The sequence below is a fragment of the Antechinus flavipes genome, chromosome 3 (genome assembly GCF_016432865.1).
Source record: "Antechinus flavipes isolate AdamAnt ecotype Samford, QLD, Australia chromosome 3, AdamAnt_v2, whole genome shotgun sequence".
NCBI classification, from domain to species: domain Eukaryota; kingdom Metazoa; phylum Chordata; class Mammalia; order Dasyuromorphia; family Dasyuridae; genus Antechinus; species Antechinus flavipes.
This window is the reverse complement of record NC_067400.1, coordinates 495,168,207-495,182,089: the sequence shown is the minus strand read 5'-3', so window position 1 is coordinate 495,182,089 and position 13,883 is coordinate 495,168,207. Positions and strand designations below refer to the sequence as shown.

Genomic DNA, 13,883 nt, shown 5'->3' with positions numbered 1-13,883 from the left:
TAAAAATGAACTCGAATCTTATGTATCAAGGGATGTATACATTCCAAACAGGGAGATAACATATCCATATTTTATGTTTAACAGGGAAATATATACAGAATAGCTACAAAATGAAAAGAATGGAATGAAGAACACTCTAGACTGAGGAGATCTCTATAGCTTTAAATCTTCAAGGAAATTCCAAAAAATGGGAGATAAACATTCCAGGCATGAAAGAAAGCCAGTGTATAGGTGGGTGATGGAGAGCTTAAGGTGAGGACAGAAAGCAGACTAATTTCCTAGGGAACTTAGAAGGTAAGCAACTTGGGTAGAGTCAAATAGCCAGTATGTGTCATTGTCAAATGTGCTTTTGGAAAAATCTCTGCTACATAAAAAAATAGGGGAGAGAACTGTGGCAGGGAGACCAATTAAGAAAGTAAAAGCTGACAAGTCTGAATCATAATAGTAGTCACCTAAGCTTAGAGAAGGGGCAGACCGCCTAGCAGAGATATTGTGGGAATATAAACAAAACATGGGGTGACAGGAGAGAGGAGTTAACGATAACTTTAAGACCTACAGAACAGGTGGAAATGTCCAAAAGGTAGGTAGTTGGTAATGTTGGATTAGTACTCAGGAGATAGTCAAGGGTTGGATAGTTAAATCTTGTAGTGATCCATATAAAAATGATAACTAAATCCATAAAAAGATGAGGTCATCAAGAGACTGCAAAAATAGAAAAAAGACTAAGTGCTGGCTTTTGGGATATACTCAAAGTTAGGGGAGGAGACATGGATGATGTTACAATAAAAAAAAAAAAGAATGAGAAAGGGAGAACCCGGAAAATAGAGAATGAGGAAAGCAATATTGTAAATAACCCAGAGGAGAGAATATTCAAGAAGAGAAAGTGGTTAATAATATTAAAATAGAAAATTAACATATTTTTCCTTTAAGAGATTATTATTAACTTTGGAGAGAATAGTTTCAATTGAATGAAAAGACTGTAATTATGATTGCAAAAAGTTGAGAAGTAAACGAAAAGAGAACTAGTAAAGGCAATGAGAGTAGAAGAATTTTTTCTAAGAGTTTGGCTGTCAAAGGTAGGAAAGAAATAGGATAATACTCCTTAAATGTCAAATGATAAGTTTTTTAAGGATAGAAGAACCCCAGATGTGCTTAAAATTTTTTTTAAAGGAAAAGCTTGCAAGCCTGTGAAGAGAGAAAAATTTAAGAAATAGTTGGAAATCGTTGATACTTCACTATTACAATGACAGCTACAACAGAAAGATAAATAAGAAAAAAGCAATAGGGATGAATTAAATAAACTAAATCAGTTTATGATTATTGAGAGATTATTGGGAACAACTAAGAATGTATATTTTTCCAAGTACTTATGAAATGTAGTAACAAAATATTTTCAAAATAATGAAATATTTTAATTAACAAAATAAATAACAAAATGCTTTAACCATCCTTATAAATACTATGAACTCCATCTTTTGGTTGAGGAAGAGCTTGGTCTTAAAGATAAGTAAATATAGAAAATCAGAGATTTTATATGCTACATTTAGAATTTATGCTATAGGTTTACATATATAATGTCATAATAAAGATATAAAATCAAATAGAAATTAAAAATGATTTATCAATGTATTATAATACCAAAGGAAATAAGTAATCTTAAAAACTTAAGTAAAAATTTACAACATAAATATTATGTATCAAAAATTATGGGATGTAAAGAAGCAAATTTATAGTACTGGATGTTTTTAGCAATAAATTAGAGAGGGGAATTTAACTCAGTCTGTATTTAAATTTACAAAAGGGAGAAAGCAATCAAAACTAATTGGAAAAAGATATATAAGCAAAATAACATCGGTAATTGAAAAAAAAAGGCACAAAATTGTACTTCTGATGCTTACAACTTGTGGAACTCCAGGCAAGTCATTTAACTTTCCCAGGCCTTAGTCACCTCATTTATAAAATAAAGATGGCCTTTAAAATCCTTCCAGTTGTGTTATCTGGAATCACCTATAAATAACCTCTTTGAGAAAAAGAATGCTTTATGTTTGTCTTTGTATCCCTAGTATCTATAGCATGCTCCTGGAAGTGCTTAGTAAAAGCTTGTTGACTAATTGCTTTGGTTTATACAAAATAAAACTAGGAATTGATTTCTTGAAAAAAAAATAATAAAATTAATAAATAGCAGGTCTAATGTCAAGAGTGTGAAAACAAAGCCAAAGCAGGGGTGGGGAATATCCAGCAGTAGGCCATATAAGGCCTGAGAAATGATTTGCAAAGGTAACCAAGTGATTTTGCAACCACAGATGATGAGCTAAAAAGCTAGTTAAAACAACCTCCCATTGCTTGAATTCTATGAGTTGCTAATTTTGTATGACCTATGAATGATTTTATAAATATCCAAATGGCCCATAGAAGAAAAAAATTCTCTTTCTTTGCCCTAAAGGAAAGACTGCATTAATGGCAAAACATAGAAAACCATCAGAGATTACTAAACACACCTGTATAACAATACATATAAGGTCCTAAAAGAAATGGATGATTTAAAAAAAAAACTGTAAAATATCCAAATTAACAAAACAAATAGTGAATGGTGCCTTTATCTCATCATGATATAGAAGAGACTTATGTAAAGATAACTTAAAAACAATTATAATAAAAGTCAAGAGTTGGATGAAATGAATAAAGCAATAAAAGATTTCAAATTAATTTACATATGGATTCAGCATTATAAAGCATAAAATGAAAACACAGAAAGGAAAATTAGTTTAGAATACAAAGATCTGAACTTCCTAATAGAAGACCTAGTTTGAAATTCAGCTTCTGTCACTTGTTCATTGCAATTATGGGCAAGTCATTTAGACTTTCAATGTCCCAGGCATGATAAATTACAGATAAGGTGCTGAGCTAAAATAGTGGAAGTAATTTTCATAATAAAAAAATTTTCATCAATAAAGTCACAGGTCGAGATTTCCTCCCTTTAACCCCATATCATGATAATCAAAATATAAAAACTTTACTTCATAGAATTGGATAATAAGTATTTTTTTAAAAGTCTGGTTGGTAGTGGGAGGAAAAAGCACAGAGAAACAGGTGGGTGGAACAGTTGAAAGTATCCTTCACAGAATACAGTGAAGAGATTTAATATTTGATGAGCCCATGTTTAAAAAACTACAGAATGCCATCTTGTAAGAAAAAAATTGGAAAAAAGTAATTGCTTAATGAAACATTGTTTAAGTATCTCACATCCTATGCTTGTATCATTGAAATTAGAAGAAAAAAGAATAATATATTAATCTCAGTTATGAAGAAAAGAAAATTATTGGAGACAATTTGTTGATTCAATTACACAAAAATAATCAAAAGATTTTGCACAAAAATATCGCTGAAGTAAAAAACTGAATTAAGAAAATGTTTCCAGAAAATATATTAAAATAAAAATCCAACATCCAGAATTTGCACAAAGTGATGCATATTCATAGAGCAATATATACTCCCTCAGTGGAAAAATGTTTAAAGAACATGTACCAACAGTGTTGGAAAGAAAAAAAATGCAAATTTTTAACAGCTACATGAAAAGATGTTCAAATTTCTTAGCAATCATGGAACTGCAAGTCAAGACAACCAAAAATAACACCTCACATCCACTACATCAACAGACATGGCAAAAATGATGAAAGTGAATCTTGTCAGTACAACAGGGGCATTTAATAAATTACTTTTAGGACTGTGGCTGGATACAAACTTTGGGGTCTCTTGAAAGTATTTCATCCTCTTATCAAGGAAAAAAAGCGACTTAGTTATACAAAGGTGATCATAAGTACATGTTAAAGACCTATTAGAATTTACAATTCTTTAGGGTCACCTCTATGTCACTATGAGTATTTAAGAAATTCATAGATTATGTGAATCATTGGCTTGGTGTTTTAAAATTTTTATAAAGGTGTCGCCCTGTAATATTTTATTATAAATTATAATTATAAAAAGTTTTGAAACAAGATTTCACAGTTGCAGATTCTTCTCTGCAATGATTCATAATATTCCCCCATGAAAGATTCTCATGCATAGCTTTAACAATATGAGGAAGACAGCAGTTTTATGGTTAAAAATGATTACTATGGTAATAATCCTGATTACATTAATGTGCATAATATTTACAGAATCAGCTGAAAACATGTGAACAAAACATAACAAAATCACAGATTTGGAGTAAGAAAAGATCTTAAGAGTTTAACTAATTAGTCTTCTCATTTTACAAATGAAATTGATATGCATAGAAGGGAAATGACTTGTATAGGAAATAGGTGGTAGAAACAGGTTTTAAAAGTAGATTCTTCAGCTTCAAAATCCAATGCTCTTTCTACTTCACTGTTGTTGGAATCCTTACAAAGTGTTAACTCATTAGAGTTGATAGAGACAATAATTATCTAATTTAGCATGGTACTTAGCAAATTCTCTAACTCACTAATGTATTTAAGTACTCAGAGTTCACAAGTATAAGAGATTCACAAAATTAACTTTGTAACTTTGTGAATTCACACCTCCCTTAATCCCTCCCTTGGAGGAGGAGTCAACCTTTTACATCCAGCATAAATAGAGCTTCAGTGAGCCAGTCAGGGCAGTTCAGAAGAAGCCATGAATAGGAGTTGAGCTAGAGCAAGATCACTCTGGGAGGAAGCCCACAAGTCCACTCTCTGAGGTGGAGTCAGATTCATTCCAACTTTCATCTTGTTGCTGGCAGGAGACCTTTGGAAGAAGAGAAGCCGAAGCTGGCAGAGGCAAAAAATTAGCAGCAAGAGCTCTTGGAGCCAAGGAGAGATAGGCCTCTAAGAAAGCTAATTGGGCCCCAAGAAGAAGATTCACAAACCGGAGATAATAAAAGATTTGAACTTTTAACACCTGGCTGCATTTGGAGTGATTATTACTTTTAACTGAAACTAAGGTTGCCTCCAGAAAACCTCCCCAAGAAATCTGCTCCCAGAGAGAACCATTATATTTTAAAGAAGAGAACACCACAAGTGTGATGTGGATCTCTCTATGTATATTTATACAAATGCATATGTATATATATATATAGTAAAAGATTAATCAAGAAAGAGAACAAATGACATGCTCTATCTCCCTCTTTTCTTTAAAAACAAAGAGGAAAAGTACTAATGAAAAGACTTAAATAAGTATAATTAATGGAACAAAAGAATTAATGTGAAAAAATAATATAATAGAAAGAAAAATGGTAAATAATGTTATTTTTTCCCAAGAGAAATTTGTAAGAGATGCATTTTGATGTTATTGATATGCTCTAATAGTCATGTATTAAAGTAAGTTGGAAAAGATAGGAAAAATAGCAACAGTTTTTTTTTAAGGGTCTATAACAACCTAGTCCTAAAAAACAGCCAAAAAAGTATTGCTAGAAAAGCTGACAAATGTCAAGGAAATAAAAAAAAAAAGATACTGAATTTTTGTACTTTATTTTGCTTTCTTTATTTATACATAGGTATTAATCTATTTTAGATTTTTCATTCTTTTATATATGATTTCTAATTCTTTTTGCAAATAACTTCCTGTTTATATCATTATTCAAATTATATATACATATATATACAAACTATTTTTAACTTTAAATTTATATATAACTTTAAATACAGTAACATACACACACATATACATACTCCTCTCTCTATATACATATAAATATGTGTACTATTAGCCCAAAACAGTTAAGTTCATGAGATTGCTTGCAACTAGATTTATTACATGCAAGTGGAACCCTGACCAAACACACAAAGTTCACAATTCAAACAGAAGCTTACATATTTATGAAACTACAACAAGGAGAGGAGGAGAAATAGTAACCTCCACTGAAATGGGAATGTTGGAGAGGAGAAATCATGAATAATCAAGATGGCAAAAGTAGCATTCTTTTCCCTTGGGAACTGGTGAACTATGAAGATTATGCTTATCTATAAAAGTCCAGCAGCTAAGTGGTTTCCCATTATCGTACAGATTTATTGTAGTCCTGTCTTGACTCCCAAGGACACATAAGGAGTCCAATTTGAAACAACATAGGTCAGTTTAGGGTGGGGTAGGGTTTCATCCTTGACATGTTCAAAGCCTTTACAAACTTTGGGTACAGTGTTTCTGGAAAATATGGCAACTCAAAAGGATAAGTTCAGAGAACTCCTAAATATTATGCATTTGCTTTCCTACATGGTTGAATGTGGGTGACACAAAGGCTATAAGTAAGTAATATGAATTGTCATAAAACCAGACATAAAAGATTATATGGTAAGCTATTATTTAATCATAAAATGTTGTAAAAATAGGAAGGAAAACATTATTGTAAAAATTAAACATGGAATAATTCAGTCTATTCGAAAAACAACTTATTACTTCCTTAAGATTTGTGAAGTAAAAAAAAAAAAATACCTGAAAAAAAAAGATAGCACTCTATTTGGAAGATGCAATATTATTTAGATCAATAAAACTTTCCTCACAGCTTTGTTTTTTAAAAACAAAAGGTTCAATCATCTAATAAAACCAGCAAAGCCTTTTTTAAACTCTCAGCATAAACTGTAATTACTTACTTTCTTCTTCTGTTTGATTCAATGCTATATTTACGTGCTCGACTTCGACATATTCTTTGTTCCTGCAGTAATTTTTGACGTTCTTCTTCTAGATTTTTTTCCAGATGGATCTTCATATTTCTAGTTATAGTGTTAAATTAAGGAAAAGTAGTTTATTTAAATTTCTACTCGAAGACAAATGCATATTCAACAAACATTTCATAAATACACAGAGTTTGAAGAGGAGCCAATCTGACTTGGGGAAAAAAGTCAGGTTTAGAAGACATACAGTCCCTGTCTTCATGAAGGAAAGAGTCTACAATCTTTAACAATGTCAATGAGGTCTGTATCATATGCAAACCTTTTTGAAAGACCTCTTAAATAATGATTGCTTTAGATGAAGTCAACAAGTTAGACTAATTTCCAATATAGCCAATATATAAAATATATAATAATTAGTGTTATCAGCAAATATAACTACATGAAAAATTACTTCCAGGAAAACTCAGGAGATTTGAAGAAAGTATTTATTCTCATATAACAAATTTAAAAAAATTATTATTAGATGGCACATCGGATAGAGCACAGGTCTCGAAGTCAAGAGAACCTGAGTTCGACTCTAACTTCAGGCACTTAATATTTACTAGCTATGTGACTCTGAGCAAGTCATTGAACCCCAATTACCTTACCAAAAGAAAATTATCATTAAAGTGATTAATCATAAACGTTTACTTTTTATATGAAGCTTTCAGAATTCAACACATATAGAATAAGATAAAAGACTAATAGCATAATAGAAAATAAAATAGAAAAGTAATTATTTCCAAAATTACTAAAATTATCAAAGGGGAATATAGTTACTTATAGATTCTCAGAGGCTAGCTATATTGGATAGATTTCATCTATAAAAATTTAGAATATATGAGCTTACTAATTATTTCTTTTAACACTTTGAAATTTATTTTCCTGAAATATAGCATATACATCAGACTCTTCTTTCTATGACAAATTCTGATGAACTCATTTTCTCCAAGGTTCTCATGATTTCTATTTAAGTAACCAGTTCCTCCTTGATTAAATTCAGATCCTGAATAGCTATTACTATTGTTGTATCCTCTACTTTTAGAGAATTAAATTATCACTAAAGCATCTCGAGAATTTTTCAATTTCCATTAGTTCTACTTTTGATCAAGAGAGTGCTTCATTAGATGTTTAGATAGTTAAATTCTCTCATCACTACCTTATCATGATTCCATGAGAGAGGTTTGATATTTATTCCCTGGATTTCCATCTATTCACTCTTTTTATTGAGCAGAATTGTATTATATTCCCACAATCACCCTTCTTTTCTTCACTGATCTTCATCCAAATGCACTCTACCATTCAACAAGTACTTATTAAATGCTTGTTATATGCAAAGCAGCAGAAGATCTAGAGAGAGGGGACCACATAGATCAAAGACCAGAAATACAAGAAAGGACTTTGTTCCTCCAAGATCACTACTCTGCCTCAGTCTCTGAGGTGTCAACTATTAAGAGGTAATGGCAGAACCTCTTAGGCCAACAGCAGGTAGTATTTAGTAGAGACAGTTGGATAGAGAAAGTAGTTCCAAATTCCAAGATCCTGGACTCCAAGTGTCTAGATGAATCCATGCAGAAGCAGTGGTGAAGGCATGCTACAGTTATACATTCTTTCAGTTTAAAGTCAGATGAAGGAAACAATACTGTATAAAAGTTCCTCAAACTGAGTCTTCTGTAAGAGAGGTAAGATTGGCACTGGAATTAGAAGAGAAGCAAAGAGAATACAGAGACGCAAATAATAGATTTTGCCTTTGATTACTTTCTTTATAACAAACAATGAAGTTTCTAGCCATGGTAACAGAGCACAAATGTCGACAGGTACTTCTAAGGTTAAAAGGCTTTGAGTATGGGTTCTGAAAGACTTTATGTATCAACTGAGAACAAAATTAGGAAAATTCAAGTTGATTTCAGTATGGCAATTTTTATTTTTGGCCACAATAACTCTTGAAATTCACCTATCAAGTTTAGAGATTCTAAATCTCTTGAAACCCTTTCAAGGCTTGGCTTGAGGCCTTTCCTTACTCCTTCAGTTTAGTGCCTTCTAGTGGTATAAATTTGTTTATATACCTCATTTATTTACTACTTTGTTAACTCATAATAAAAAATAAGTTAAGCAACGGCCTGCACTATCTCACTTTTATACTGGCATTCCCAGGACCAAGGACAGTGACTGACACATAGTAAGCCCAAAGTATGTTGATCAACTGGAGTCTGATGTACTAGAGATTGCTCCATGAGTAGCAGCAACCCTGCTTAAAATAATTATGGACACCTGAAGCTATGCCTAAGTGTTCACTGGACCTATTTCTTATGTTGTATTTTCTTCATTAGAATCCAGGTTTCTTGAGGTTTCCTTTAGGAAAAAGGTCTAGGTAGGTGCTTATGGTAACTTCTAGCATAATTGTGCATTATGGCAGGAGAAAGTTCTTAACTTTGTGTGGAGACTAGGAACAGGTACTCAGTGGCAGGTGTGTTACCCATTTGTGCAGTGCTAAGTCACAGATTCTTGATATATAGATATTATATATCATAGCTAGGGGAAATGGTTTAAGGCTAGGAAATCTCAGAAGCCCTAAGCTGTATACTGAAAGAATAGCAACCACAGAAACAAGAAACAACTGTGTGACTAGTTTTAGGAGTGAAACACAAATCCAGCACTCAGATCTGTCTGAAGCCTACAAAATAATCAGGAAGTGAAGATCAAAGGGGAGAGCCTGTAGTTTGGTTACTCTGGACCTACAGAGCTTTCCAGATTGCTAGAGGTGGCTGAATCCAGAAGTGGTGCTCAGATTCAAACAAAGGTCAGTAACTTGCCTAGCTCAAGACCAGGAATACCACACTTAAGACTTCTGGATCAGACCATTCTGAGCACACTGAAAAACTGGCAGGTTCCTAGCCTAAGCTGTTTCCAAGTAATACAACCCTGAGAAAACAATATAAAGATCCAAGAATACATTAAACAGGGTCAAAATGGCCTACCCATTCTCTCTAGAAGTAAATAGAGCTTAATTTTAACATCAAATCCCTGGTTAGGAAAGAAGACTGGAAAAAAGTAGCAAAGAAAAAAAATCTGACTAGTAAGAAAAATTAAGGCAATGTGGAATTTCAAACACAAACCTAGGGGAAAAAAAACTCTAAAATATCTAAAAACAACAAAAAAAGGAAAAAATAGCTTGGGTACAATTAGAATTCCTGGAAGTGATAAAAACGAGTTTTAAAAAATGATTTTCATGAAAGAAAAATGTAGAGAAAACAAATGGAAAAGAAATGGGAGTTCTAGGATAAAAAATGAAAAGAAATGAGAGCTATAGAAGGAAGAAGTGGAAAGAGAAATATCAGTTTAGAAAAGAGGTACTGCACCTTACCTAACCAAGAGAATCCTTGAAAATTAAAATGAACCAAATAAAAGTAAATGCCACCAAGATACAACAAGAAATATTTAAACAAACAAACAAAAAAAAAACTGGGGAAAAATGTATGATAGGCACTTTCGAACAAAAACAACTGACTTAGAAATGAGATTGAGGAGAAATTATTTTTAGAATAATTGAACTACCTGAAATCCAAGACCAACAAAAGAGCTTGGACACAATATTTTAGGAAATCATAAAAGAAAACTGTGTAGATTTCTTAGAACCAAAGAACAAAATGAAAAGAAAAAGAATCTACTGATTGCTTCCTTAAAGAAAATCTAAAAGGAACATTCCTTGGAACAATGCAATCAAAATGCTGAGCTTCTAGGTCAAGGAAAAAAATAATACTGCAAGCAACTGGAAAGCAAGAATTTAAGCTACAAACAAGATCCATTTAATAGCCACTAGCAAAAATGAGTAGATACTTTGGAAGATGATATACAAAGAAAGCAAAGGATATAGACTTACAATCAAAAATAACTCACCCAGCAAAATATCCAGCAAGGGAAAAAATGGATCTTTAATGAAATAGAGAAAATCCAAGCATTTCTAATGAAAAGATTGGAGCTAAGCAGAAATTGTAAAGTATATACCTAGGAACCACGAAAACCATAAAAAGGTAAATATGAGCAAAAAATTATAAAGGACTAAAGAAGGATGAGCTATTTATATTCTAATTTGGGGAGATATACATGAGTCTTCTCTGTCAACTGTCATCATCAAGGATCACAGAAAAGAGTATAATAAAATAAAGTGTATGAGTAGTTTAAAAATATTTTGATTATCTTAAAAGCAGACAGGAAATATAGGATGAAAGGAATATACATTAGGGGTTTAAAAGAGAAAGGAAGGAAAGAGGAAATTATCTCATAATTATAGAGTGCAAGTAGAAAACTGGTCAAAGAAGTGAAGAAGAATAATGCAAACAAATGGAATACAGAAATACATTTCATTCAGTAAGGAAATAGAAGAGAAAAGGGATAAGGGAGGGAGAAGAGTAAGAAAGAGGACAGATAACAGGAAGTTATAGTCCTAAGCAAACAAATTCTAACTATGGAGTATGGGTACTGAAGAGGGATTTAAAAGGAAAGATAGAAAGAATTTATACTTGGGTTTTGGAAGAAAAAAAAAGGTGAGAAGGAACAGATGGCACCAAATTAGAACACTGAAGCTGATAACACTCCCCTTTAATCACTCTCTTCTTTTAAATGGGTAGCAAAAACTTTGATCAACACAATGACTAGTAATGAATCCAAGGGCTTGGGATGAAACATAGGACCTTCCTCTTGAGAGAGTAGTGATGGAATCAAGTTGAAAATTAAGACATATGTCTTTTTAGATATGACCATTGTTTTGCTTGATTTACATGTATTTGTTGTTTAGATACTTCAATCATGTCCAATTTTTCAGGGCCATATTTGAAGTTTTCTCAGCAAAATTATTTAAGTAGTTTGCCATTTTCTTCTCCAGCTCATTTTATAGACTAGGAAACTGATATAAAAAGGGCTAAGTGACTTGCCCAGGATCAAAAAAGTTATTGAGTGTTTGAGACTTTATTTAAACCCAGGTCTTCCTGACTCCAAGTCTCTCACTCCACTCTGGCACCTAGCTGCTTAGGCATATTTGTTACAAGTTTTTTTTTTCCTTTATTAATTTGGGGGAGGAATACTAGAAGGAAGGGGGGGGGAAGTGGGTTTTTGTTTGTTTAAAAAAAGTTTTTTTTAAAAAGAGACCATAGATTTTGTACAGCTAGAAGAAGGGGAACAGATCATTAGAAAATAAATCTTTGTAGAAAGTTTTTCTGATAAACATATTTCTAAGACAAATAAGGAACTTATTAAAATTTATAAAATTAAGACCCATTTTCCAATTGATAAGTTCAAAAGATATTACAGACTATTTCCAAAGGAAGACATCTAATGCAAGCTAAAGCAACTCAGAGGTTCCACTTCACATTCTTCAGATTGGCAGTTGACCAAAAAATGTAAAATAAAAAATTTTCTGGGGGAAGGTTAGGTACATTCATGTACTGCTGACAGAACTATAATTGATCCTGGCATTCTGGAAATCAATTAAAATTACTAAACTGTGCATATCTTTTGATCCAGTGATATTGCTACTAATTCTAAACTTTAAAGAGAGTAAAGAAAAGGATATACATGAACAAAAATTTTTTGTAATAGTTCTTGTAGGAACACTGAAATGTAAATTTATGGTACCTATAACTTGTGGAATGACTGGACAAATTGTTTTATTAATATGATAGAACATCATTGAGTCATAAGAAATGATGAAAGAGATGGTTTCAGAGAAACCTTGGAAGTCATGTGTCAATTCAGAGTAAGCAGGACCAGGAGAACAATTTATATATAATGAAAACATTGTAAAGATAAACAACTTTTTAAGATTTAAGAACTGATTAGTGCAATGACCAACATCATATGATGCCAGAATACTAATGATAAATAACATTATCCTCCTACCTGGGAAGAGAGATGAATTAAATTTAAAGTGCAGAATGAGACATTTTTTAAACAGTAAATATGGCATTTGTTTTTGATTAACTATATATATTTCTTACAAGAGTTTTTTTCTTTCCTTTTCATTTTTAATGACTGGCGTGTGTGGAGATAAGTATTCAGGGAGAAAAATGTTAATTGAAAAAACAAATTTTTAAAAAAGTATTGATTGCTTGCGACACCCAAAGAAAGAACACTGGGAGATGAATATAAACTGCTTGCATTTTTGTTTTTCTTCCCGGATTATTTATACTTTCTGAATTCAATTCTCCCTGTGCAACAAGAAAACTGTTTGGTTCTGCACACATATATTGTATCCAGGATATACTGTAACCTATTCAACATGTAAAGGATTGCTTGCCATCAGGGGGAAGGGGTGGAGGGAGGGAGGGGAAAAATCGGAACAGAAGTGAATGCAAGGGATAATGCTGTAAAAAATTACCCTGGCATGAGTTCTATCAATAAAAAGTTATTAAAAAAAAAAAGAAAAAAGAAAAAAGTATCGATTGCTTTATGTTTATGAATACATTATGTTTAGTCATATATAATTATTTATGTATACATATAGAAGGGGAAAAGGAAGCAAGTTTTCATTGTTAGAGAAAGAAAGAAGTTTACACTATTATTAAATTTAACTAATGCCTTTTCATTTTTTAGAATACTTATATAGAAATATACTATATTAAATATATCACATAAAATAATTATAAATTTCAGATACATATGTGTTATTCAAGTTTTAGATAGGAACCTTCATACTGAATGGCTTTCTCAAAGGATTACATAAAAATAGAAGTCTGGGAAACTGTTGTAGCTGATATTTGCTGCAGGGGAACTTAAAATTTAAAATAAATGATGGTAAATTTACTGCTGACTTGAATAATCAACTGCATTTCCAAGTCAAGGCCCCTAGAGGGAGTCTCAAAATTATTTCTGTGAAAGGGCTCTAGTAGAATAACTGATTCCAATTTAAGAGGAGAAAAGCACTTTTAACAATTTGCCTCTTTTACTTAATATTCTTTTAAGAAACTACTGTAAGGTGGGATCACAATGGAGAGAAAGCAGGATCTTAATTTTTATTTTGCTTCCATTTATGCTGAGAGAATGATTTTTGGATCAGAAAGAACAGAATAAAAATAGCCAGTAGGGTGATGGAACCCAGTTTATCAGCATAGTGCAAGCTACTCATCAGGTTTTTTTTTTTTTTTAAGTTTTGATAAATATTTCATCAAAATTGTTTCCTTGTGATTCTATGTATTTGATTTTATGCATTTAAAAACATTCTTGTGAAAAGGGGTCCATAGCCTTTCC

General features: G+C 32.0%; 1 protein-coding gene across 6 annotated transcripts in view; it reads right to left on the bottom strand.

Annotated features, from left to right (window-relative positions):
* The window catches only part of CEP126 (centrosomal protein 126), a 108,778-nt gene that overhangs the window by 93,573 nt on the left and 1,322 nt on the right, over positions 1-13,883 (bottom strand). For all 6 annotated transcript variants that reach the window (XR_007952109.1, XR_007952108.1, XM_051986857.1 and 3 more), the window contains exon 2: positions 6,582-6,701. Coding sequence is in view for 4 of the 6 variants with exons in the window: in XM_051986857.1 (XP_051842817.1) it covers positions 6,582-6,701 (120 nt within the window). In the remaining 2 variants the exon portion in view is untranslated. The remainder of the gene's footprint in view (positions 1-6,581; positions 6,702-13,883) is intronic.